The 27,476-nt window shown below is 41.5% G+C and overlaps 2 protein-coding genes across 5 annotated transcripts; one reads left to right on the top strand and one right to left on the bottom strand.

The window, feature by feature from the left end:
- Nucleotides 1–3,866: 3,866 nt before the first annotated feature.
- ZNF280B (zinc finger protein 280B) lies at nucleotides 3,867–26,084 on the bottom strand. 4 transcript variants are annotated; one of them, XM_033193868.1, is made up of 4 exons: nucleotides 25,751–26,084; nucleotides 24,902–24,960; nucleotides 10,768–10,833; nucleotides 3,867–5,626 (listed from the first exon to the last, which is right to left on the bottom strand). In XM_033193868.1, exon 4 carries the CDS (start codon nucleotides 5,555–5,557, stop codon nucleotides 3,926–3,928), a length of 1,632 nt encoding a protein of 543 aa, XP_033049759.1. In that variant the 5' UTR covers nucleotides 5,558–5,626; nucleotides 10,768–10,833; nucleotides 24,902–24,960; nucleotides 25,751–26,084; the 3' UTR covers nucleotides 3,867–3,925. The 4 variants fall into 4 exon arrangements, 3 of the variants coding, with proteins under 3 accessions (XP_033049759.1, XP_033049839.1, XP_033049934.1); XM_033193948.1 differs by lacking the exon at nucleotides 10,768–10,833; XR_004433202.1 differs by lacking the exons at nucleotides 3,867–5,626; nucleotides 10,768–10,833 and adding an exon at nucleotides 17,963–18,009.
- LOC117072956 lies at nucleotides 24,537–26,381 on the top strand. Its single transcript, XM_033193479.1, has 4 exons — nucleotides 24,537–24,602; nucleotides 25,222–25,282; nucleotides 25,611–26,084; nucleotides 26,118–26,381. Exons 1-4 carry the CDS (start codon nucleotides 24,537–24,539, stop codon nucleotides 26,162–26,164), a joined length of 648 nt encoding a protein of 215 aa, XP_033049370.1. The 3' UTR covers nucleotides 26,165–26,381.
- Nucleotides 26,382–27,476: the final 1,095 nt, after the last annotated feature.

Here is a 27,476-nt window from a genome sequence, read left to right as displayed (position 1 = left end):
CACCTTGGCCTCCCACAGTGCTGGGATTGCAGGTGTGCGCCACCACGCCTGGCCCCCAATATGGAAACAGAAATTATTTAAGCATACACTTATTACCTTTAATGGCAAATCATTTCTCATTAAAGCCAAGAACAAGAAAGCCCATTAACTCCATCTTAAATATTTAGAAGTTCTGGCTGCGGCAATAAGGCTAAAAATGAACACAAGTGGCAAAAAGGCAAAGATTATATAGTGGTACTAAATGAAAATTAAAAACTAAAAATAGGCTAGGCGTAGTGGCTCACTTTGGGAAATGAAGGTGGGCAGATCACTTGAGGCCAGGAGTTCGAGACCAGCCTGGCCAACATGATGAAACCTCATCTCTACAAAAAGTACAAAAATTAGCTGGGCGTGGTGGCACACGCCTGTAGTACTAGCTGCTCAGAAGAATCACTTGAACTCAGGGGGTGGATGTTGCAGGAACCTGGGATCATGCCACTATACTCTAGCCTGGGCCACAGAGCAAGACTCTGTCTCAAAAAACAAAACAAACTAAAACATCCCATTTTACTTATGGTGCAAAGACAATACAGCAACAATACAGCAACAGCATTTTTTCACAAAACATTTTATTACTATAATTGATATTTTACTTATAATTTTTGGCAACATTAATAAAATAATAAATTTCATCTGAAAGAACAAGCGAGCAAAATAGACAAGGAAATTCACAAAGGGTAATAACAAAATAGTAATCTTGACATATTCAATATATTTGTAAACAAAACAAAGTGACATTGCCTTAAAAATATATAGAGGTATCAATAGAAAAACAGAGAAAGCTCCTGAAAGAACTCACTATATTAATTTTCATTTGGTTGCAGGCACAGAAATTGACTCGAGCTAGCTCAACTCTAAGACAGAAGCAAAGCCCTTGATGATGATCGCTTTCCAGCTTTTTCATGAAAACCTAGGAAATTTAAATACACTGAAAAGGGAAGAAAGGAGCAGGGAGAGAGTAAAGTGCCTTTAAGAGGAAAAAGTAAAAGTTTGTTTTGTTTTTTTTAAGGGAGATCTCAATGTCAGTGGCATTTTAAGAGCCTTGAAGCTCAATGAACCAAAGGAAGTGTCAAACAATTAAGTGAGGTAGCAAGCCATGCAGGCCTAGGGGAAGGGCATTCTAAGAAAGACAATAGCATGTGCAAAGTCTTTGGATTGGGAAGAATGTGATTTGCTTAAGGAATAGCAAGGCCAGTGTGTCAAAATAGTGCATCATTGGGGAAAACAGTGGAGAAGCATGACAGAGAATCAAAGAGAGTACGGAGGTAGGCAGGGGCCAGATCACTGGAATCTATAGTTGGCAATTAATGACCATATGTACTCTTTAAGAGCATGCTTTAATGAAACAGCAAACAACAACAGTGTTGATAATACCAACCAATCACTAAACATACAACTAAAATATCTCATATTTTTACCATAGAAACAGAATATGGGAGGTTAAGTATGAAAAGTCTGTAGATCTATTTATACACAGTAGGAGTATCTACCTGAGACAAGAAAAACTGGCATAAACACACCCACTTGCACACACATACCCTTTCTTCAACTAAAGAAAGGATTCAGGCTGAAATTTTAGCAGAGTGTCTTAACCCAAGCAAAGTAACTGAAAAGACCTAGTAAAGTGTTCAAGGTGCAAATCAATCAAGTGAGTGTCAGGCAAATAAATACAACCGGAGCTACAGTCACAAAATGTTGTAAAATATAGATAATATACTCACAACTTATTTGTTATCTGTACTGCCTTCTACTCTAGTTCTAAGAGGGATGCTAAGCTCTTAATTATCTCTTCCCAGATTTTTGTGAAAGCTTAGGAAATTTAACTAGATTGAGGACAGAAAAAAGGAGTGGGGAGAGATTTCCTTTAAAAAGAAATCAAGGAAAAAGGGAAAGGTTTCTCCAGACCTATGTCTATAGCCAAGATGGCAGATTTCCTTGACTGGTAAAGACAGGTTGCTGGGCACCTTAGTCGGGGGTGGAGGTACAAAGGATGGCACCAGAACACAACCAAGGAGACAACTCCGGGAGTCCACAGAGGCACCCAAGGCTGCTGATGTTCAGGAACCAATACTCAAAAGGTACTCCAGAATACTGTGAAACAGTCCCTGGGGAGAGCAAGGGAAAAAGGTTCACCCATAGTACAGATTAGATAGGACAGATCAGATGAAGGACATTAACTCTAAGTCTTAACACTTACTGAATTAGGGAGACATTTCTTGCACACTGGTATGTATCAAGTAAGACCCAAACAGCATTAGTGTCAATAAACTGGGAAACTACACATACAACAGAAGAACTGTAAACTGCAATACATTCGTGTCCAAGGCAAGACATAAAAGTTGCAAGCTTCACATGTTCAATTAGGGTAAGATATATATGCACAGAAAAATATAAAGCCATTATGGGTTTAAATTTAGTCAGTCACCCTGGGCTATTTTTGTTCACTGTACCTACTGTTCTTGGACAGTCCTCATTCCAGTTGAACAGTGGGAAAACTAAATTTAGCCTGGTCCAGGAAATGGACAGACACCACTTGTTTGGCCCTTTTCAGTTAAAACTATGGGTCCAGTACAGTTCAAATTATAGATATCAGGGATTCTTCCCCTTGGGAAACTTAACTTGCTTTACTGCTGTGGCTGAGAGGAATATGGCCAGTTCATTCTCCACTAAGGGCTAGCCGGAAGGGAAAGGAGAGAGAATGAATCAATTTCACCTTTAGATCACAGAACAGGAAGTCAACTAGCACCAGGCACCATTCTATTATTAATTGTATTGCTATTTCATCTCAAACCAATGATATATGGCGGCTGTTTGATGTCTACAGGGGCCCCTCACCAAACAAAAGCATTTTACTTTGAATGGTTTGGCTTCCTTGGATGTTTCTGGGTTAGGTAAAGATACTCTGAAGCAGTGTTCCTTTTGACCTGGCCCCAAGACCAGAATGAATGTGTGCCTATCCTTCAATTAGAACAAAGAGCCACTACTCTCCCTCAACTAACTTCCACCTTCTTGGTCTCTGCTCATGCAGCAGCTTCTCTTGCAATTCCACATCCTGGCTTTTCAGAATCTTTTCAGGTTATTTTATGTCAGCACAGCAGAGGCACTTCTGGGAATTCGACAGCAAGTGGACCAGGGCATAACAAAGCCATTCCAGTCTGACTAGAGTTAACCATGAAATCTTGAATGCATGGAAAAAGCTGAAAAGAAAACTAAGTATTTCAAAAATTCTATGAATTCTGTATATAGAAAAAAGAGCTTTTTCAAGCTTAGGAGTAACATGAAATACCAAAATAATAAATAGGTGCCAGAGGCAGTGGCTCACACATCCCAACACTTGGGGAGACCGAGGCAGGAAGCTCCCCTAAGGTCAGGAGTTCAAGACCAGCCTGGGCAACATAACAAGGCTCCATCGCTACAAAAAAATTAAAATAAAAAATTAGCTGGGTGTGGTGGCTACGCCTGTAGTCCTAGCTACTCTCCAAAGGCTGAGGCCAAGGAATGCTTGAGCCCGGGAGTTCAAGGCTGCAGTGAGCTAGGATCACGCCACTGCACTCCAGCCTGGGTAACAGTGAGACCCTGTCTCTAAAGTTAAAAAAAAAAAAAAATTAAAATTAAAAAAATAAATACTTTTTTCTCTCTCACACACACACACAAACACCTTTTATGTAAGCCAGATACAGTTAACGTGAAAACCAGATGTTTTAAAATAACACCTCAAAATTCAGATCAAATAATATAGCTCGTAAATTTTGTTTAAAAAGTCATATATAATCCACTAGTTTCACTATTTTTGGTGCTACTGAATAATGTATGGTTGGTAGTTTTGTTTTTATGAGGTTTTTTAATTTGGTTTGAAATACTTGCTTTAGATTTACTGAAACTAGAATTAATGGGACTTTTTTGAAATTTTGCTTTTAGACCTGGGGAGTGATGGTTCGGAGTCAGATGTGCTCACAGTTATGGATGCTACTTCTACTGATCCTGGCTGAAGAGGTTCTAGTGACACTTGAATAGTAACTTTTGTTTCAGGAGGTAATCCTTCTAGTTGCTTAGGCTTCTTAAACATTTGATGACACTGGGTCTTGTGCTCCATTTTCTCCTTGAAAGTTAAAAACTGTAGCCGGCACTTGGAACACTGGTGTGTACTCTTTCCCCAGTGGCCCCTATAATGACACATGTATGGTGTTGCTGTTTTGAAAATTTTGAGACAAAAGGGACAAAGCAAATTCTTTGTGTTTTCATGGCACGTTCTAAAATGTGTTTCTACATCAGCAAAGACTGACGATCTGTAATGGCAAACCTGACACACATAGGGCATTTCGCCAGGCTTATGATGGTCCTTCATGTGTTGTAAGAGGACCTGATCTGTTTCAAATGACAATTCACAGATCTTACAGACAGCAGAGGGCTCCTGGGCAGTGTGGACATTTTCAATGTGACACTGTAGCTGGAAGGGAGTGGGAAACTGCCGGTGGCAGTGCTGGCAGGTGGTGTGGTTTTCCCAGCTGTCGTTCTTCTGCTTCTCAAATTCCAAATGATGCTTCACGTGATTCATAAACTTAACATTTTTTAGAACTTTCACGCAACTGAGGCATTTAAAGGTGGTGTGAGTCTTCTGTTCTGGCTGCCCATCTCCTTTATGCTGTCCATAGTAAAAGTCACTAAGTAACACAATGGGATTTTCTTTCTTGGGATCAAAGGTCTTGTTTTGACTTGTTAGACTCAAAATGTCTGTTTTTGCCAATTCATTTTCCCTATCAAGATTTGTATTTATAGGCTTGAAATGGATATTGTCCTTTGGAAAAGCTGCTGGAAAAGGTGCTCCATTCTGAACATGGCTTAATGAGGTATGAACATTGTTTGAGGGTGTACTTTGCTGAGTATTCATTGTATGAAAGGTATCTGAAGGGGACGAAGCTGAAGAATATCCTTCCATAATTCCATCCCTGAGTTTAGCCCTTTTGGGATTTATGCTGTTTACTTCAAAAGTGGAAAGTCGCTTTGATACATGAGGACTTTCATTTATACCTCCTACTGAAAGTGCTGCACTTACTGGATGATGCAATGAACCTGTGAATGTAATCAAAGGAGAAGGTAATTCTGAAGAGTTATTAGGCACAACTTGTGGTGAACTATTTTTATAATCAGGTTTAGACAAAGGCTCAATAATAATAGGACTATCTGTTGATCTCGATTCAAGTTGGGAAGCTGGCAGGTCAGTCACTGCTTCTGATGTAAGGGTCTCATGACTTGTAGGCTGCAATTTGTCAGCAGTATCTTTTCTAAGGTGACCATACTTTTTTCTCCTTGACCACGAACCCGGGGTGACTCTGTTCAAAATGTTTGAAACGACTGGTTTTGAATTTGAAGTCACCCCAACAAAGATTAGTTCAGCATCTTCATTTACATGTTCCACACCAACAAAGATGAGGTCAGCGTCTTCGTCATCTACTTGTTTGGTTTCTTTTACGTTCTTCTGTGGTTCAGGCTCTTTCTCTTCCTCACATGATTGTTCCATTTTCTAATGTTTTTTATTCTTGAACAGTGTGGCCACAAGTCCCAATGCTTCCTTTATATAAACTGCCACCTAAATACAAACATACATCAGTAAGTACAGGAAAACACATTACCTTATTTAATTCTCCTCTAAAACACTATTGTATAAACATCACTATTTTACAGACAAGGACACTGAGAATGAAAGAGGATAAATAACAGCTTAAAATCTATGATAAAAGATCAGGTTCCTATGAATCCAGAATCATAACTTTGCTGTACTGACTACGCTCTCTTCCATTAAAAAAAAAAAAAAGAAAAAGAAAAACCTTCCAGCAACTAATCACTAGGCAAAATTGTATGGAAAAGGACACACATTTTTACCAGGGCATCATTGTGCAGTGTTTAGAAACATGGACTTTGGAGTTGAAGAATAAGCTGGAATCCTTAGTCTGCCACACACCAGCTGCATCCGCTTTATCAAGTTTTTTACTTTTAAATGTATTTTGCTATCTTAAAGGCAAAAATTCTATTTCTTAGACTTACAGTAACAGCTGGTTTTTTAAAAGCACCACCTATTCAATGGCAGCTTGATTTGTAGTGGAATTGAAAGAAAATTACATTAAATGTACATATCTCAATTGATTCATATATAGTAATCTCAGAAAAGAGGTATTAAATTTATAGTTAAGAGTACCTACACATAGCCAACAAACAGCATAGCACAATGTCAAGTGCCAGGCAGATAATCTCATCCCAACTCATGGCCTTAATTATAATCCATTCACTAATGCCTCCTAAATTTTTCCCTCCAGTCCTGACTTACCTACTGAACTTAAACACAACAGTGCTTCCTCCCTCAATCCACCTCAGTCTCTTCTTCACATAGCAAGCAGATTGATTGTGTTAAACAAAGTCAGACTGTATCATTGTTCAACTCAAAACCCTCTAATGGCTTTCTGATTAACTGAGAGTAAAAGACCAAGTATTACCAGTGCCTAGAAGACCACACTACCAACCCCACATACTGCTCCTGCAGTTATACTACTCTCCCCGATCTACTTCACTCTAGCTACACTAACCTCCTTGCTATTTATTTATTTTTTGATTTTTTGAATTAAATTTTTTTTGAGATAGAGTCCTGCTCTGTCACCCAGATATATAACTCAGCTCACCGCAACCTCTACCTTCCAGGTTCAAGAGAGTCTCATGCCTCAGTCTCCTGAGTAGCTGGGACTATAGGCACGCCATCACCACACCCAGCTAATTTTTGTATTTTCAGTAGAGATGGGGTTTCACCATGTTGACCAGGCTGGTCTCGAATTCCTTCACTCAAGTGATCTGCGTGCCTTGGCCTCCCAAAGTGCTAGGATTATAGGCAGGAACAACTGCACCTGGCCCTCCCTGCTATTAATTGAACATGCTAAGCTCTTTTCCTTGCTCAAGGCCCTTGTTCCCTCCAATATGAATGATCATTTGAGTACCTGCATGGCTAGCTCCTCACTGCCCTTAGAGCTCTATTCCAAGTATCTCTCTCAGTGAGGTTCTCAAATATTCCAACCAACCTCTAACCCACATTCCTAATCTCTTTTCCCTTTTCTTTCATCCCCAAAGCCCTATCACCATTTAACATATTACAATCCTATTTATCTTGATTATTTTCTAATGCCCATCCAGTGGAACACAAAACTCAAAGGACAGGTATTGTATCTTCTGTTGACTGTTGTATACTCAGCACAAAGAACAGGGTCTGGCACAGCACAGGTGCTCAACAAATACAGAATTTGTTAAATGAATCAATAAACAGCACTCTCCTTCATAAGATCCTTTATTTTTAAAGAAGATTATGCTCCATTAATTCCACATTTTCTATAAATTTACTCTAAGAACTTTATCCGTCGGAAATTCTGTAGGCCGATAAAGGACTTAAAGCAAGCACATACACATAAATAATAACTATCTTTACTACACAGGCTGAATTCTAAAATTTTCCATTTCACTTTTCTTTTTTTTTTTTTTGAGATGGAGTCTAGTTCTGCCACCCAGACTGGAGTGCAGTGGCGTAATCTCAGCTCACCTCTGCCTCCCAGGTTCAAGCAAGTCTCTTGCCTCAGCCTCCAGGGTAGCTGGGATTACAAGCACATGCCACCACACCCAGCTAATTTTTGTATTTTTAGTACAGAAGGGGTTTCACTGTGTTGGCCAGGCTGGTCTCGAACTCCTGACCTTGTGATTCACCAGCCTCAGCCTCCCAAAGTGCTGGGATTACAAGCATGAGCCATGGATTAGAAACCCGAGCTGCACCCAGCCTCATTTTTTTAAAATTAACCAGTGACCCACAAAATCAGTTAAGCCTCATCACGAGTTCTATTAAAAAATAGAGAGTGAAAAAATGAATCCAATGAGACACTTTAATTCTTAAAGACTAAGCAGTTAACAGCAATAGCATCAGATATAGCTGTACACTAAGTCAGTTTTAGCAGAAAGCACAAAACCAGACTTCAGGAATTAGGCATGTGAGTGCTAACTCTGTCTACAAACCCTCCATATAACTATAGTAAATCATAAAAGTTTTGGCACTTTAAAAATTAATCTTCAGACTGGCCAGGCGTGGTGGCTCAGGCCTGTAATGCCAGCACTTTGGGAGGCCGAGGCGGACGGATCATGAGGTCAGGAGATGAAGATCATCCCGACCAACATGGTGAACCCCATCTCTACTAAAAATACAAAAATTAGCTGGTCGTGTTGGCGCACCTGTAATCCCAGCTACTCAGGAGGCTGAGGCAGGAGAATAGCATGAACCTGGGAAGGAGAGGTTGCAGTGAGCCGAGATCGTGCCACTGCACTTTAGCCTGGGCTAAAACTGGTCTAATAATAGCAAAACGTAGGCACTAGAAACAAACCAAGATTCATAACTCAACGATTTCTAAAAACATATCAAGATTCACTGTATCCCAATGTGGACCCTTCAAATCAGCATAATCCAAAGCATAAAAATTAAACTGACATCTAATGTATGCCATGCACACCGTTTCAATTTTAATGAGGATATCAGTATCTAATTTTGGAACATATAGACAATATTTATTCCTATAAATATGTGTATCACCTTGGAAATGAATTTTAATAGGAATACAATATTAAACTAATAAAAACATATGTATTATTTTCCTCATTTCCACTAAAACTATTATTTTGTTTGCCCATGTCTGGTCAGATATTGTGCAAAGCACAGAGTAGACAGTGGTAAATGCATGAAATATACAAACTGGCGTATCATGAATGGTGATTTACAACTTAATTAGTAGATATATAATGCCACAAAAAAATAACGCAGATATGAATACACTGTTCTTTGGAGTCAACTACAATTGGTTTAGTCTGTCTATATACAACTTAAATCGCCCAACTCCAGGTTGATGCCACCTAGCCCAGTGTTTCCTAAGCATTACTGACATTTGGGACAAGATAATTCTTTGCTGGGGGTTGTCGAGAGCACTATAGGATGTTTAGCAGCATCTGTGATCTCTAACCCACTAGAAACCAGCAGTAATTCCCCAGGGTGGCAACTAAAAATGGCTCCAGGAATTACCAAATGTCCTGTGGGAAAACTCATGCCCAAATCCAATCTTCTTCTCAGGATCACTTCCACATTTCCAGTAACTACCTTCTAGGTAATTCTAAATGTATTTTCTAACATCCTCTCTAAAGAAAATATCTGGCTGGGCACGGTGGCTCACACCTGTAATCCCAACACTTTCAGAGGCCGAGGCAGGTGGATCACAAGGCTAGGAGTTCGAGACCAGCCTGGCCAACATAATGAAACCCTATCTCTAATAAAAACACAAAAAATTAGCTGGGCGTGGTGGTGGACACCTGTAATCCCAGCTACTCATGAGGCTTGAGGCAGCAGAATCGCTTGAACCCAGGAGGCGGAGGTTGCAGTGAGCCAAGATCACGTCATTGCACTCCAGCCCGGGTGACAGTGCGAGACTGTGTCTCAAAAAAAAAAAGAAAATATTCTAAATCAAAATCATTAATATTCTCCAATATCCTAAAAAATTAGACTATAATCTGACAACATGGCCGTTAGATTTATCTGAAAATTAATTAGTTTATGATTGTTACAATTTTTTCTTTTTCAAGACGGAGTCTTGCTCTGTTGCCCAGGCTAAAGTGCAGTGGCACGATCTCGGCTCACTGCAACCTCTGCTTCCCAGGTTCATGCTATTCTCCTGCCTCAGCCTCCTGAGTAGCTGGGATTACAGGTGCGCCAACACGACCAGCTAATTTTTGTATTTTTACTAGAGATGGGGTTCACCATGTTGGTCGGGATGATCTTCATCTCCTGACCTCATGATCCGTCCGCCTCGGCCTCCCAAAGTGCTGGCATTACAGGCCTGAGCCACCGTGCCCGGCCAATCTGAAGATTAATCTTTAAAGCGCCAAAACGTTTATGATTTACTATAGTTATATGGAGGGTTTGTAGACAGAGTTAGCACTAACATGCCTAATTCCTGAAGTCTGGTTTTGTGCTCTTTCTGCTAAAACTGACTTAGTGTACAGCTATATCTGATGCTATTGCTGTTAACTGCTTAGTCTTTAAGAATTAAAGTGTCTCATTGGATTCATTTTTTCACTCTCTGTTTTTTAAACCTGTTCAAACCTCCTCTACCTCCCAGGAAATGTCAAAGTACCCTATAAGCCATTTTAAATAACTTTTAGAGCACTGCTCATTCTACCTTTTATGTCCATTCCTATTAATGGCCCCCAGCCCAGGCCCCAACTTCTAGGTTTAGGTCTACTGGTTACTGCATTTTTGTACACCTGTACTAGTCCCTAAATCGTTCTCTTTTCTCTGTCCTTCAAATTATATAACACACCACCACTAGATGGATCTTAAAACACAACTGTAATTATATCAGTGTTCTATTTCTAAGTGTTAAATGATTCCTCCAATTCTAGAGAATATTTCAGGTACACATAATTTGGATTATGCAATGGCTGAACTGTGTTCCCCTCACCCCCAAATGTGTATACTGAAGCTATAACCTCCAATGTGATGGTATTTAGAGAAGGGGCTTTGGGGTGATAATCAGGTTAAGATGTAATGAGGATATTCATGAGGATAGGGCCCTCATGATGTGATTGGCGCCCTTATAAGAGCAGATACCACAGACCTTGCTTCCTCTCTCTGTCATGTAAGAACACAGCAAGAAGGCTGTGACTCACCAGCCAGGAAAAGAGCCTTCACTAAGGAACCAAATTGTTCAGCATTGTGATCTTGAACTTCCCAGCCTAAAAATATGAGAAATGAATTCCTATTGTTAATAAACCATCAAACAAACAAAGAAGAAAAACTTAAACTGGGTTCTAATAACACTGCTGGGCTTCCTAACCAGCTGTTCTTGGTTAGATTTTTGGCTGTTGTCCATACTGATTAACCCACCATCCAACCATCATTCAAGATCAGAAAGAGGAATAGAGCAAGAATCAGGAACAAAGCTAATAAGTTAATGAACAAGTTCATTAAGAACAAGAGTAGCATTAGACGATGAGAGTTTTCTTCTCCTCTAGATGTCCAGAGACCCTTCTCTACAAATGTCCACCAATGGATGCATAAATGCTTATGTTCCAATTTACCAGAATCTTGAGATACTGGGGTAGGGAGGTTAGACATGCAAAGACATATCAGATCTAACGGGTTTGTCCTCAAAAGTCAATTTACACCCCCGTGATGGGAGAAGCCAATAGGAGGGCTTCAATTCCAAAGAAAACTGAGAGATCGGTGGATGATAACCCACCTTCCAGATTATTTCTGTGCATTCAAACAATGGCCCTTCTAGTAGATCACTGTTATAACCACACACAAGTTTTTTTCAGGCATCAGTCCCACTTGAGTAACCTTTGTGATTAGATTTTAGGCCACCAGGACTCCTGTGGTACCTATCCCCACCATCTTCCCTTGCCTATCACTTTCTTCACCCCACTGCTGCTTTCTCAAACTCCTGCCCCACCTCCCTCACTCTCCATCTACAGTACTCTCGTCCCCCAGCCCCACCAATAACTCTACACATTTGCTGTCTTAGAATTGAATGTCCATTAAACACAGATCCTTGCAGTAAATGGGAGTTTTACAGCATCCTTAACACTACAGTAAACATCTGTATTCCATCCAGGGCAACTAAATAAAACACAAATAACTTTTTCATAAGTGTTTTTTAATAAATACTTTTTCAAAAATAAGCTGAGGATGGTAGAGGAGTGTAAAATAGGGTTGAAACTAGCCTGAGAGGCCAGGCACAGTGGCTCATGCCTGTAATCCCAACACTTTGGGAGGCCGAGGTGGGTGGATCACTTGAGGTCAGGAGTTCGAGATCAGTTTGGACAACATGGTGACACCCCATCTCTAAAAAAATTACAAAAAATTAACCAGGTATGGTGGCGCACACATATAGTCCCAGCTACTCAGGAGGCTCAGGCACGAGCACTTGGGCGAGGTTACAATGAGTTGAGATTGCGCCACTGAATTCCATCCTGCGTGACACAGCGAGACTCCATCTTAAAAGAAAAAGAAAAGGCCGGGCACGGTGGCTCAAGCCTGTAATCCCAGCACTTTGGGAGGCCGAGACGGGCGGATCACGAGGTCAGGAGATCGAGACCATCCTGGCCAACACGGTGAAACCCTGTCTCTACTAAAAACTACAAAAAACTAGCCGGGCAACGTGGCGGGCGCCTGTAGTCCCAGCTACTTGGGAGGCTGAGGCAGGAGAATGGCGTAAACCCAGGAGGCGGGGCTTGCAGTGAGCTAAGATCCCGCTATTGCACTCCAGCCTCGGCGGCAGAGCGAGACTCCGTCACAAAAAAAAAAAAAAAAAAAAGGCCAGGCACAGTGGCTCATGCCTGTAATCCCAGCACTTTGGGAGGCCGAGGTGGGCAGACAGCCTGAGGTCAGAAGTTCGAGACCAGCCTGGCCAACATAGTGAAACTCCATCTCTACTAAAAATACAAAAATTTGCCGGGCGTGGTGGTGGGCGCCTGTAATTTCAGCTACTTGGTAGGCTGAGGCAAGAGAATCAATTGAACCCAGGAGGCGGAGGCTGCAGTGAGCCAAGACTATGCACAAGACTGTGCCACTGCACTCCAGTCTGGGCAACAAGAGCAATACTCTGTCTCAAAACAAACAAACAAACAAACAAAAACAAAAAAAAAAACAAACTAGCCTGAGAGTCTAGGAGGGGAGTAACTATTAAACCAAGGTCGTTCCTTATCAAAAGACATGACAATTTCCACAGACTAGACTGAGAGAAAAATGAAGAATTTACAGATCCTTACTACTATTTCCACTCTTGCTACCTTTCTGACCTTTTGCCCACTATTCTAATCTTCATTCACTTTAAACCAGCCACACTGGCTACCTTGCTATTCCTTCAGAGTCTCTGCCCAACACTTATGTCCCCATGGCTAACACGGGGACATTTTATCCCCTTCAAGTGCATGTCCAAATTTACCTTCTCCATGAGACTTACTCTAACCACACTATGTAAAATTACAATTCTCTTATACCTTCTCAACTTCTAATCTTGCTCTATTATTTTTTTCTTAGTTCTATAACATCATCTTCCATTTTACCAGAGAATTTGCATTTTTATTATACTTACTATCTTTCTTCCTCTACTGGACTGTTAGCTCCTTCTGTTGGAGTAGTTTGTTTTGTTTTTGTTGTTGTTGTTCATTTTGTCTGTTGTGTTCACTGATTTCTCTCAAGTGCCTAAAGCAGTGCCTGGCACACAATAAGCACTCAAATATTCATTAATGGAAAAATGTTATCTAGAAGTAGTTAGAAATCAATTCAAAAAGGCAGACTGAAGGAAAAAGTGGAAAATGTTCAAACATGGGAAACAGCCAATTTTCAAGTCTGGGAGCTCCTAAAGTGTACTCTTAGAGGAAATGTGACAGCCCCACAATCCTAGGGTTCCAGAAGAAAAATGTGTATGGTCAGATCTCATCATAAGGACCAATAGTTTGGGGAAGTCTTTCCTCAAAAGAGTATGTGTGTGGTTAAAAACTCGCGTGTGGTTATAACAATGATTTACTAGAGCTGGGCACGGTGGCTCACGCCTATAATCCCAGCACTTTGGGAAGCTGACGCAGGCGGATCACGAGTTCAGGAGTTTAACACTAGCCTGGCCAACACAGTGAAACCCCATCTCTACTAAAAACACAAAAATTAGCCAGGCATGGTGGAACGTGCCTGTAATCCCAGCTACTCGGCAGGAGAACTGCTTGAATCTGGGAGGCAGAGATTGCAGCGGGACAAAATTGCACCACTGCACTCCAGCCTGGGTGACAGAGCAAGACTCCGTCTGAAAAAAACAAAGAAAAAACAATCATCTACTAGAAGGGCCATTGTTTGAATGCACAGAAATAATCTGGAAGGTGGGTTATCATCCACTTACCTCTCAGCTTTCTTTGAAATTGAAGCCCTCCTACTGGCTTCTTCCATCATGGGAAGTGAGAATTGATTTTTGAGGACAAACCCCTTAGATCTGATATGTATTTGCATGTCTAACCTCCCTACCCCAGTTAGAGTTATGCATGGGATCTACCTTTTTTTTTTTTGAGACGGGAGTCTCGCTCTGTCACCCAGACTGGAGTGCAATGGCGTGATCACGGCTCACTGCAACCTCCACCTCCTGGGTTCAAGCAATTCTCCTATCTTGACCTCCCAAGTAGCTGGGACTACAGGTACATGCTACCACGCTCATCTAATTTTTGTATATTTAGTAAAGACAGGGTTCCACCATATAAGTCAGGCCGCTCTCGAACTCCTAAACTCAGGTGATCCACCCACCTTAACCTCCCAAAGTGCTGGAATTATAGGCATAAGCCACCGTGCCCAACCTGGGATCTACTCTTTTTTTTTTTTTTTTGAGACGGAGTCTCGCTCTGTCACCCAGGCTGGAGTGCAGTGGCCGGATCTCAGCTCACTGCAAGCTCCGCCTCCCAGGTTTACGCCATTCTCCTGCCTCAGCCTCCCGAGTAGCTGGGACTACAGGCGCCCGCCACCTCGCCCGGCTAGTTTTTTGTATTTTTTTAGTAGAGACGGGGTTTCACCATGTTAGCCAGGATGGTCTCGATCTCCTGACCTCGTGATCCGCCCGTCTCGGCCTCCCAAAGTGCTGGGATTACAGGCTTGAGCCACCGCGCCCGGCCTGGGATCTACTCTTAAACAACAGAGAAAATCAGTCATTTTCCCTCTTTTCTTTCCCTTCCTCCTATGTGCAGAATCTTGGTCAGAAGAGTCTACAAAGGAGATTTGACAGGGTGGCAGTTCAAACTGAAAGTGGTCTGATAGTTCAGAGTAAAGTTTCTTCACTAAAGCTGAGTTTTTAAAGGTCTTGAAGAATGATTTAAAGAGGGGTTGTGGAGGACCACAAAAAAGACAACTAAAAAAATGTGTTAACAAAGTCAACAGGGTGAAGTTAAGGGGAAGGGAGGAATAAGGACCTACAAATAGCTGCTCCTTCATAAAAGCAAAGAGAACACTAGCAAAAACTACAAAAATCACATTTTTCAGATCCTGGAAATCAACAAAAGCTTGTAAAAATCAAAAGATTTTATTACAAAATGGTTTGGCAGTTCCTCAAAATGTTAAACATAGATTTATGGTCCCAGAAATCTACTTCTAAATATACACTCAAAGAAATAAGGGTACTCAAGTACCTGTATACATGTTTACAGCAGCAATTCATAATAACCAAAAGGTGAAAACAACCTAAATGTCCATCAATGGATGAATGGATAAACAAATCATGGTATGTACATACAACAGAATGTTTATTCAGCCATAAAAGAAACGACACACTGATATATGCTACAACATGGTAAACCCTGAAAACATACCATGTGAAAGAAGTCAGGCACAAAAGCTCATACACTGTATGATTTCATTTACAGGAAATATCAGAAATAGATAAATCCATGGATATTAAACAAAGATTTGTGGTTGTCAAAAGATAGGAAAGGGAAAATGGTGAGAAACTGCTTAATGGGTAAAGGGGTTTTACTTTGGAATGATGGAAATTATCAGAACTAGACAGAGGCAGCACATGTACAATATTACAAATGCACTAAATGTCACTAAATTGTTTACTTTAAAATAACTGATTTTATGTTACGTGATTTTCACTTCAATTAATTGTTTTTTAAAAATAAAGAGGGGACATTACTACCAACCACACAAAAATAAAGATAATTATAAAGGAATACTATGAAAAATTGTCTGTCAAAAAATTAGATAACCTAGATGAAACAAATTCCTAGAAAGACATGAGCTAATGAATGGACTCAAGAACAAACAAAATATGAACGGATCCAAAACAAGCGAATTAGTCATCAAGAAACTACCCCAAATAAAAGCCCAAAATCAGATAGCTATGCTAGTAAATTATTAACATTTTAAAAAGAATTAACACCAATCCTTCATAAACTCTTCCAAAAATTAGAAGAGGAGAGAAAACTTTGCACATCTATGAGGCTAGTTATTACTCTTATACCAAAATCAAACCAAGAAATCATATTTAAAAAACTACAGGCCAATATCCCTTATAGAGGCAAAAATCCTCAACAAAATGTTAGCACACAAAATCTGACAACATATATAACAATTACATACCATGACCAAGTGGGATTTATTTAAAAAATACAAGGATGGTTCATTCTATGAAAATCAACTAACACTATTATCATTTTATTTTATTTTTTTTAACTTTAATTATTGTTTTTTTTGAGTCGGAGTTTCGTTCTTATTGCCCAGGCTAGAGTGCAATGGCACCATCTCAGCTGACCGCAACCTCCTCCTCCTGGGTTCAAGTGATTCTCCTGCCTCAGCCTCCCAAGTAGCTGGGATTACAGGCATGCGTCACCATGCACAGCTAATGTGGCTGTATTTTTAGTAGAGAGAGGGTTTCTCCATGTTGGTCAGGCCGGTCTCGAACTCCCATCTTCAGGTGATCCGCCTGCCTAGGCCTCCCAAAGTGCTGGGATTACAGGTGTGAGCCACCATGCCCAGCCTCTACCATTTTAATAAAGGACAAAAACCACAGCTGTCTGCAGAAAAAACACTTGACAAAAGCTAACATCCTTTTATGATTTGAAACAATAAAACAACTAAGAATAGAAGGGAACTTTCTCCACCACATCTGGACGAGACTCACAGCTATTATAGTATCATACTTAACGGTGAGACTGAAAGTTCCCCTGCCCCAAAGATCAGGAACAAGACAGATGTGCACTTTCACCACTTCAATTCAACACTGTACTGGAGGTTCTACAACCAAGGTAATTAGGCAAGAAAATGCAGCAAAAAGCATTCAGATTGGAAAGGAAGAAGTAAAACTATAATGGAGATGACGAATAGAAATAACTCAATTTTTTAAAAGGGCAAAGAACATGAACAGACATTTCTCCAAAGATGATACACAAAAGACCCAGGAAATATGTTCAGTGTCATTAATCATAAAAGAAATGTACCTTAAAACCACCATGAGATACCACCTCACACCTACTAGGATGACTACTATTAAAAAATAAACATTGTTGGAAAAAAATTAGAATCCTCATGCATGGTTACTGGATTGTAAAATGGTATAACTACTATGGAAAACGGTACAGAAGTCCCTCATAAAATTAAAAACAGTACTATATGTTCTAGCAATCTTACTTCTGGGTATACATCTAAAAGAATTGAAAGCAGGGTCTCGAAGAGATATTGGCACACCCATGTTCACAGAAGGACTATTAAAACAGCCAACGGGTGGAAGCAATCCAAATGTCTACCCAAAAATGAATAAACAAAATATATCATATATTATTCAACCTTAAAAAGGAAGAAAATCCTGTCACATGCTACATGTTTGAACTTTGAGGATATTATGCCAAATAAAATAAACCAGTCATAAAAAGACAAATACTATTGTATTTGTATGATTCCACCTATATGAGATAACTAAAATAGTCAAATTCATAGAAACAGAAAGTAGAGGCAGGGAGCAGAGGCTCACACCTGTAATCCCAGCACTTTGGGAGGCTGAGGTGGGCAGATCACCTGAGGTCAGGAGTTCGAGCTCAGCTTGGCCAACATGGTGAAACCCTGTCTCAACTAAAAATACAAAAATTAGTCACATGTGGTGACAGGCACCTGTAAACCCAGCTACTCGGGAAGCTGAGGCAGGAGAATCGCTTGAACCCAGGAGGCAGAGGTTGCAGTGAGCTGAGATGGCGCCACTGCACTCCAGCCTAGGCGACAAGAGAGAAACTCTGTTTCAAAAATAAATTAGCTGAGCGTGGTGGCACACACCTGTAGTCCCAGCTATTCGGGAAGCTGAGGCAGAAGAATCCCCTGAATCTGGGAGGCAGAAGTCGCAGTGAGTGGAGATTGCACCACTCCAGCCTGGGCAACACACCAAGACTCTGTCTCAAAAAAATAAGAAAAAAAAAAAAAAAACAGAAGGTAGAGTAATGGTTACCAAGGGCTAGGGGCAGAGGAAAAGGGTGAGTCTGTTGTTTAATGGGCATTGTTTCAGTTCTAGAGATCTGTTTCACATCAATGCAAATACACTTGAAACTACTGAACTATTAATTTAAAATGGTTAAGGTGGTAAATTGTATGCATTTTTACCACAATAAAACAATTCATTTTAAAAACAGGTCCCAATTGGGCACGGTGGCTCACGCCTATAATCCCAGCATTCTGGAAGGCCAAGATGGGAGAATCACTTACAGTCAGGAGTTTGAAACCAGCCTGGCCAACATGGCAAAACCCTGTCTCTACTAAAAATACAAAAATTAGCTGGCATGGTGGCACACGCCTGTAATCACAGCTACTCAGGAGGCTGAGGCAAGAGAATCACCTGAATCCAGGAGGCAGAGGTTACAGTGAGACGAGATCAAGCCACTGCACTCCAGCATGGGCGACAAAGTGAGACTCTGTTTAAAAAAAAAAAAATAGGCTGGACATGGTGGCTCACGCCTATAAGCCCAACACTTTGGAAGGCTGAGATGGGAGGATCACTTGAGCCCAAGAGTTCAAGAGCAGTCCAAGCAATGTAGTGAGACTCCTTCTCTACAAAAAAATTTAAAAACACAGGCACAGTGGCTCATACCTGTAATCCCAGTATTTTGGGAGGCTGAGACAGGAGGACTTAGCCCAGGAACTCTAGACCAGCCTGTACAAAATAGTGAGATCCTAACTCTACAAAAAATTAAAAAATTAACCAGGCACGATAGAGTATGCCTGTGGTCCCAGCTACCCAGGAGGCTGAGGTGGAAGGACTGCTTGGGCCTAGAAGGTGGAGGCTGCAGTAAGCTGTGATCACATCACTGTACTACAACCTTGCTGCCAGAGCAAAACTGTCTCAAGAAAAAAAAATGTTTTAATTTAGCTGGGCATGGTGGCACAAGCCTGCAGTCCCAGCTACTGAGGAGTGGAATGAGGCAGGGTGGCAGCTGAGATGGGAGGATCACTGGAGCCTGGGAGGTCGACGTAGCAGTGGGCCATAACTGTGTCACTGTACTGCAGCCTGGGCAACAGAGGGAGACCCTGTCTCAAAAACAAACAATAAAAGAAGGGAAAATGATTTGAATACTTCTCCAAAGAAGACACACAAATGGCCAAGCAGCACACGAAATGCTGCTCAACATAATTAGTCATTAAGGAAATGCAAATCAAAATCACAATGAGCTATTACTTCACATCCACTAGGTTAGTTATAGCCAAAAACAATCTCAAGTGTTGCAGAGGATGTGCAGATATCTGAACCCTCATATACCGCTGGTGGCAATATAAACTGGTACTTTGGAAAACTTTGGCAATTGCTCAAAATTTAAATATAGAGTTACCACATAACCCAACAGTATCACTCCTAGGTATATACCTAAGAGAACTGAAAATATAACATATACATAAGCTAGATGGCATATAGCAATAATGCTGCCACAAACTGCAAACAACCAAATGTAAATTAATTCATGAATGAATAAACAAACTGTGGTATATCTGTACAATGAAGTACTATTCAGCCATAAAAACAAATGAAGTACAAACAGGCATACAATACAGTGTACCCTGAAAATACACTAAGTGAATAACACCAGACACAAAAGGCCACATATTTTATTATTTTACTTATACAAAATGTCCAGAATAAAGCAAATTCATAAGACAGAAATAAAGTAGCAGCTGCCACAGGCTCCATGAAAAAAGGAATGAAAGGAATACAGCAGGTTTGAAAAATCACCCCCAGAATATCAGGTCCTAATCCCTTAAACCTGTAAATGTTACCTTATTTGGAAAAAGGATCTTTGCAGATGGGAAAATTATCCTGGACTATACAGGTGGGCCCTAAATGCCATCACAAGTGTCCTTGTAAGAGAAGCAGAGGGAGATTTCACACATACTCTAGGAAAAGGTGAAGACAGAAGCAAAGATTAGAGCGGCATGGCCACAAGCCAAGAAATGTCACATCCACAAACTAGAAGATGCAAAGAATGAATTCTCCCCTAGAGTTTCACAGGGGAGCACAGCCCTGCCAACATCTTGATTTAGGTCTTGTGAAACTTATTTTAGACTTCTGACCTCCCGAACTAAGGGAGAATACATTTTTGTTATTTTATGCCACCAAGTTTGTGATAATTTGTTATAGCAGCCACGGAAAACTAATATTGGGAGTGACTGCTAATGGATACAAGGTTTCTTTAGAGTTGATGAAATGTCTTGGAATTAAATATTGCTGATGGTTGTATAATTTTATAAGTATATAATACTAAAAACCATTCAATTTCACATGCCAAAGGGTGAATTTTATGGCATATGATTTATATTTCAAGAAAAAAAAAAATGCCTAGCAACAGGCTGGTATAACCCTCCATCTCCCAACAACTGCTGCTACATTTTCAGAGCACCATTAAGCAGACTCAATTCATAACAAGGATAATCGAACAATGCAAGCTAATCTAGCCAACAAAAAGAAGCCAGTATCAGGTGGTCAATTTATAAATTGTAATGGGAGTCATACATTCCCAAAGATGGAACAGTGATATCTCCTTGCAGAGTGAACACTTCTCCGATACCAAGGACTTGGAAGACCAAATAAATTATATGTAGGATTACCAAATATGCTGGTATGACCAAGACGGTTGCAGTTTAAACTTCTATCTCTGTGTAATTACAGATAATGCCACTCTTCAACTTCAATAAGTCCTTCAGTTTAAATGACAAATTACATAGTCAACCTAGTTATAAGGAATCTAGAGGTTGTGAAAAGTTGTGACAGCATATCCTATGCAGGCCAGATAGGTCCTATCACGACTCCCTATGTAACTTGGATCACTGCGATTGGGAAGCTCCCAGGGAAAAAACCCCAGTTAAGACTTCGGCAGAGCATTCACCTTTTGTTTCAAACTTATACAACACTAATGCTTAAGCTCAACTCTCAGAATTGTATTACTTAGTATTATCCAAATGACTAATTTATACACTAAAGGGAAAGAACAAGGAATGGACCTATATACACTTGCAGTTTACAAGTATAAGAAGCTAACAAAGAATACGATTAAAATAGTTTGTGCCAGGCCGGGCATGGTGGCTCACGCCTGTAATCCCAGCACTTTGGGAGGCCGAGGCAGGTGGCTCAAGAGGCCAGGAGTTTGAGACCAGCCTGACCAACATGGTGAAACCCCATCTCTACTAAAAATACAAAAAATTAGCTGAGCATAGTGGTGCATGCCTGTAATCCCAGTTACTCAGGAGGCTGAGGCAGGAGAATCGCTTGAACCTGGGAGGTGCAGTGAGCTGAGATCGTGCCACTGCACTCCAGCTGGGCGACACAGCAAGACTCCGTCTTAAAAAAAAAAAAAAAAAAAAAAACCACTTGTGCCCACATTAACTAAGTGTTAAAAGCCTAAAGGTGAAAGTCACTATTCTCCTTTCACATATCATCTTGACCCTAAGGTAATATTGCTGTATTAGAACTGAGCTGGTGGGAGGGATGTTAAGAAATTAGGGAGAAATTGTTACTCTACAGAAAGACCATCATATAAGACCAAACATACACGTTTGATGTTCTGATGTTTGCTATTTTGGTGGAACTACAGCTACAAAATGTATTGCATCAGTAGAATTAAAACATATCCCAGTCCACAAAAAACTAAGAGAGAAATTATACAGGAATGATCAAGAATCTGCACAGTTCTGATAATCTCATGACTAGAGAGAAAAGGAGGAGGGGAAGCATCAGGTATTTGAGAGGAATTTAAGACCATTCATTCAATAAAAGTTCCGTGGGCCAAAAAGGTGCCATGTATTGGTCTGGGGATACAGCAGTAATCCAAAGTCCTTCACTTCAGGGAGCTGACATTCCAGAAAGGGTAGTCAGAAAATAATTGTTTTTAACAAAAGTAAGATGGTTGTATGAACACCACGGAGAAAAATAAAGTAGGAAATGGAAGCAGGTTGATATTCACATAACATGAATATGGCTACCTGTGGAAGAATACTCCAGCAAAGGGAACAGCAAACACAAAGGCTCTGAGACCAGAGCATTTAACACATGCAAGGACTGAGCAACAGGCTAACATAGGTGGGCCAATGAAAAGGGTGACAAGTTAGAAATGAGATAAAAAATGAGCTGATTGTGGTAAAGGAAAACCAAGATCATGTAGGCCATTCTAAATTCTTCAGCTTTGGCCAGGTGTGGTGGCTCACGCCTGTAATCCCAACACTTTGGGAGGCCGAGGCGAGCCGATCACCTGAGGTCAGGAGCTCGAGACCAGCCTGGCCAACATGGTGAAATCCCATCTCTACTAAAAATGTAAAACTTAGCCAGGTGTGCTGCCATGTGCCTGTAGTCCCACCTACTCGGGAGGCTGAGGCAGGAGAATTGCTTGAACTCAGGAGACAGAGACTGCAGCAAACTGAGATCGTGCCACTGCACTCCAGCCTGGGTGACAGAGCAAGACTCCGTCTAAAAAAATAAAATAAAATAAAATAATAATAATACAAAAATTAGCTGGGTGTGGTGGCAGGCACCCGTAATCCCAGCTACTTGGGAGGCTGAAGCAAGAAAATCGCTTGAACCCAGGAAGCAGAGGTTGCAGTGAGCTGAGACCGCACCACTGCACTCCAACCTGGGTGACACAGTGAAACTCCATCTCAAAAAATAAGTACATAAATAAATAAAAATAAAAATAAGCTCTTCAGCTTTTACCCTGAGTGTGATGAGAGATTACTGGAAGGTTGTGAGTGAGAAGTAATATGATCTGATTCATTTCATCAGGATTGGTCTAGCTACTGTGTGGAGAATAGACTTTAGAGAGTAACAGTGGAAGCAGAAGACAAGAAGCTACTGAAATATTATAAACAAAAGATGATGGTAGTATCGGACAGGGTGGAGAAATGGAGATACTAAGGGGTCAGACTCTAGATCAAAATCTAGAAGGCCCACAAGGTTCACTGATGGATTGGGTTTGGGATGTGAAGGAGAGGAGGAGGACACATAAGAGGTAATGCTGAGCAGGTAAATCTATGAGATCAGAGCTCAAGGCAAGTTCTGAGGTAGGTACTTAAATTTTGAAGTCTTCGGTATGCAGCATTATTTAAAACACAAGACTGGATGAGATCACTCAGGGAAAGAGGTCTGAGATCTAAGCTCTGGCTCATTCCATTGATTAGAGGTCATGGAGATGAGAAGGAGCTGGTAAAGGAAATTAAAAAGAAACAATTATTCACAGCCTTTCCGGTGGGAGGAGAATCAAGAAAGAGAAGCATCCCAGAATCCAAAGGGGAGGAGAAAAGGAACAACTATAATATATGCTGCCAATAGACCAAATAAAATCAAGAAAATCAACTAAAACTGACCAATGGATTAAGCAAAGTGGAATTCACTGGTGACCTCGACAACAGTGGGTTTAAAGAAGAATGAGAACAGGAGTTAGCAAATACGGACAACTCTAGAGATATTTTCCTGTAAGGACAAGCAAATATAAAATAAAAACAAGCAGATGGGAGATGTGGCATCAAAAACGAGATCTTTAAGGTGAGGTTACAGTACAATCAGTATGTTTGCTATGTTAATGATCTGAAGAGACAGAAAATTTAACCCTAGACAAAGAGAAGTCTTGCTAGAATAATATCCTTAAATAAAAAAGTGCACATGTAGAGGTTTTGGCCTTAGCAAGAAGTCAAATTATTCACCCAGAGTAACAGGACAATGCTTTGAGATCTTACGGAAAAGGGTTAAATGGTGGATAAATGGCTGTGGTAGCCATCCTCCAAGATGGACCTAAATGAACCCCATTTCCTGGAATTCACATAGATATAGCCCTCTCCCACACTGTAACAGGGTTGGTCTGTGGGGTCAAGCACATACAGCAAAAAGTGATGGCATGCCACTTCAGAAATTAGGTCATAAAGACTGCCCTTCATCTTGGGTACAAGGTCTCTTGAATCATTTGCTCTGAAGTAAGCCAGCTACTATGACACGAACAGCCCCACGGAGAGGCCCACAGAGTGAGGAACTGAGGCCTCTTGCCAACAGCCCAGTGAGTGAGCTTAGAGGCAGATGATCCAACTCAAGTCAATCCCGCAAAGACTGACAATCCAGCCAAAAGTTTGACTGAAACCTCATGAGAGACCCTGAGCCAGAACCAGCCAGCTAAGCCACTCCTGGATTCCAGACCTTCAAAAACTATGAGGTAATAAAATTTTTTTAAACTACTAAGTTTTGAGACAATTCGTTACACGGCAATAGGTAACTAATACAACGGGTTTCACTGAGCTGTAACTACAAATTACTGACCACAGAATTCACCTATAATCTCACCTACTGGCATGCAATGACTTCAGATGGCCTCCCCTGTCCTGCCATGGATTAAGCTAAGTGAAATTCACTGGGGACCTCGACAACAGTGGGTTTAAAGAATGACAACAGGAGATAGCAAATATGGACAACTCTGAAAGTTTTGCCCTGAGGCAATTACCTCATGAAATACAGCTGTTGAGAAAGAGGGTATGATAAAAGAAGTCAGTTTTATATAACTTAACATCCAGGATGCTCTTACTTTCTTTTTCAAAAGATGTGGTAAAAGAATGCCACTACCAGCCTGTCCTTTCTCAAGAAAGCAATTTAGAGGGTTCCCGAATTACCTACATCAATTGACCTGAACTAATCATACACATTCAGATTCCCTTAGTAAAATATTAAACACTAAACAGCTATGTTTTAGCACAGGAATGGGCAAGAGAGCGAAACTGAAGGGAAAAAAGATACAACTTTGGTCCTTATTAGGGAGAGTTCTCTCTTCTTACCTCAGGTTTACAATGCAACTTTTAAGAACTTGAGCTATTCCAGGCAGAAGGTCACATCCCTGAGGTAACCAGAGAGAAGCGTTAGTTACTTACATGTTACCAGAATATCTGCGATCCCACTGCCTACCTGACATTGCCATTTGGGTGTTTATCAATCATCTCACACTTAACCAGAAAAGTGAACTGAATTCCTTTCCCCCAGATCTGTTCCTCCAATCTCCCCTACCTTAGCAAAGGAAACATCCCACCCGCCAACTGCCCAAATCAAAAAGCCTTCAAATCACCCCAGGTCCTGGCTCTCACGGGAGGGACTCCATTAGGGTCCCAGGGGCGGCATTAAGAGTCCCGGCAGCCACGCAGTAAATAAAACAAGACGCTGCGGTAAGGGAGAAAGGCCAATACATTCAAATGCCTTAAGGGGTCTGGGCCTACAGGTCTCCAGAATGTGGGAGGGACTGGGGTTACAAAGCAGTTTTCAGATTTTTAAATACATTGAGTGCGAAAAGAAACCCCGCGGGGGCGATGGGGGAGGGGAGCGCACTGGGAGCCAGGAAAGGCCCCTTCTCCAGGAGGCCCGGGCCCAGCCCGGGGTTGGGGACGTCTGCGTGAGGGAGTGGAGGCTGAGGTGAAAGTGGCGCCTGCTGAGATTAGGGAAGGGGGTGTGCTGAGGGGATCGTGGGACCTGCTTCTGCCTTGCACTCCCTCACAGAAAGCGGCTGCATTGCAAAGGCCGCTCCGGCAGCGCACCGCCAGGCGCGGTGTCGCGACCCGCAGGGCAGCGGCTCGCCAGGAAATCCCTCAAGTCTCCCCTCAGGGAACGCTGAAGCCGCGCCACGCCCCCGTCCTTACCGGTCCGGATCAGCTGCTGTTCCCGAGCTGCCGGCCACGCACCGGCCCCGGAGGCGCTCCCGGGGAAAAGCCGGCGGGGACTACGCCTCCTCAGGCCCCCGGCGCCGCCGACGCGCACCCCTCCACCCGCGCGCGTCCAGTGGAGACCTGCGATTGGCTGCGAGGTGCCGGCGCGAGATCAGCGCGGCTCCAAGCTGGGCGCATGCGCGCGCTCTGACGCCCCTGGTGGTGACTGCTGGACTCGGGGTCAGGTTGAGAGGGAGGGGGGCGGTAGCAATGCCCCTGAGGCCCTGGAAGGATCTTGGGTTCTGGATCAGGATTCCAGGCAGTCAGGGTTCCAGAGCTGAGGGGCATCCAAGCAGTCAGGGTTCCAGAGCTGAGGCTGGGGCAGCCAGAGCTCGGGGCGGGGGATAGTCTGCCCACCAGAAGTCCAGCTGTTTATAATTCTCAGGTGTAGTCCCTTTGCTGACTACCCATGCTTAAGGGATTGTGACTAAACAACTGAGCCTTACATCTGTCCTCTTCTAGTTAACATCTGGGGCCAGTCGAATCCAGCTTGCCACCTGTTTTTGTACAGCTGGCAGCAAGCTAAGAACAGATTTCACATTTTTTTAATGGGTAAAAAAAGGAGAATAGTATTTTCTGGCATGTGAAAATTATATGAAATTCAAAATTCAGTGTCCATAAATAAAGTTTTATTGGAACAACAAACATGCCCATTCCTTTAGGTATTATTTATGCCTGTTTTCCTGCTTCAACAGCAAAGTTGATTAATTGCCAGAGACCGTGTCTGAAAAGCTTACAATATTTACTATCTGGCCCTTTGCATAAAGTTTGCCCACTCAATTTACTTGCAGCTTTTGATTTTCTTTAAATTGACCAATTCTGCCAAAAGTCTATTTTAGCAATCTTTTTTTGGCGAGGGCGAATAAGTCACTTTTGGTTTCATTAATCTATAATGTTACTTTCTTATCTATTTCATCTATTTCTTCCACTCTGTTATTTCCTTCCTTCCTGTCTTCATAGGCTTGCTCTGTTACTCCTCTTTATAACTTTTGGAGAAAAATGCCTACCTCATTTGCTTGTAAACTCTTTTCTCTTGTATTTAATGCTATAAATTTACCTTTAAGTACCAGTTTAACAAGTGCTGCTTGGTAATATTTTCATTATCCTTCAATTAGTTATGTCCTAATTTTCCTAGTTGTTAGAAGTGCTTCTTCTTCCCCAGTGCCAGAAAGAAATAGCACTTGAACATAAATTTAATTTTCTCAGCAAGGCCATTTTTACTTTCTGCAGAAAGGGTACACTCACCAGCAGTTTTGCCAAGAGTACCCTGAACAAAGGATACAGGGCTATTTACAACCTGACGCTTCCACCTTGCTGCTGTGTCTGTTTTCCATTGGCTGAAATGGAACCTCACATTCTGTGTTTGTCCCAATTGGCTAACAACTTAGAACTTTCTAACAGAGGCAAAGGCAGAGGAGAACAAAGGAAGGAGGAAGTAACTTGTGGAATGCTGAGAAAGGTAAAAACACCTCCAAATAAGGAAGAGGAACAGGCTATGACCTAATGCTTGCTTGGACCAGTATAAGCGTGCCAGGGCAAATATTTAGGCTAAATTGTGGGAGCTAAGAACACAAAATACATTAATTTATTTATTACAGCTAGCAGATATCTAAGAATGTTAGCACAGGTCTTTGAATAAATTTTACTTCTAAGAGAAGTT

Source organism: Trachypithecus francoisi, unplaced genomic scaffold (genome assembly GCF_009764315.1).
Source record: "Trachypithecus francoisi isolate TF-2019V2 unplaced genomic scaffold, Tfra_2.0 Contig00168, whole genome shotgun sequence".
In the NCBI taxonomy this organism is placed as follows: Eukaryota; Metazoa; Chordata; class Mammalia; order Primates; family Cercopithecidae; genus Trachypithecus; species Trachypithecus francoisi.
Note: the sequence above shows the minus strand (reverse complement) of the source record. Positions and strands in the feature narration are given on the sequence as shown.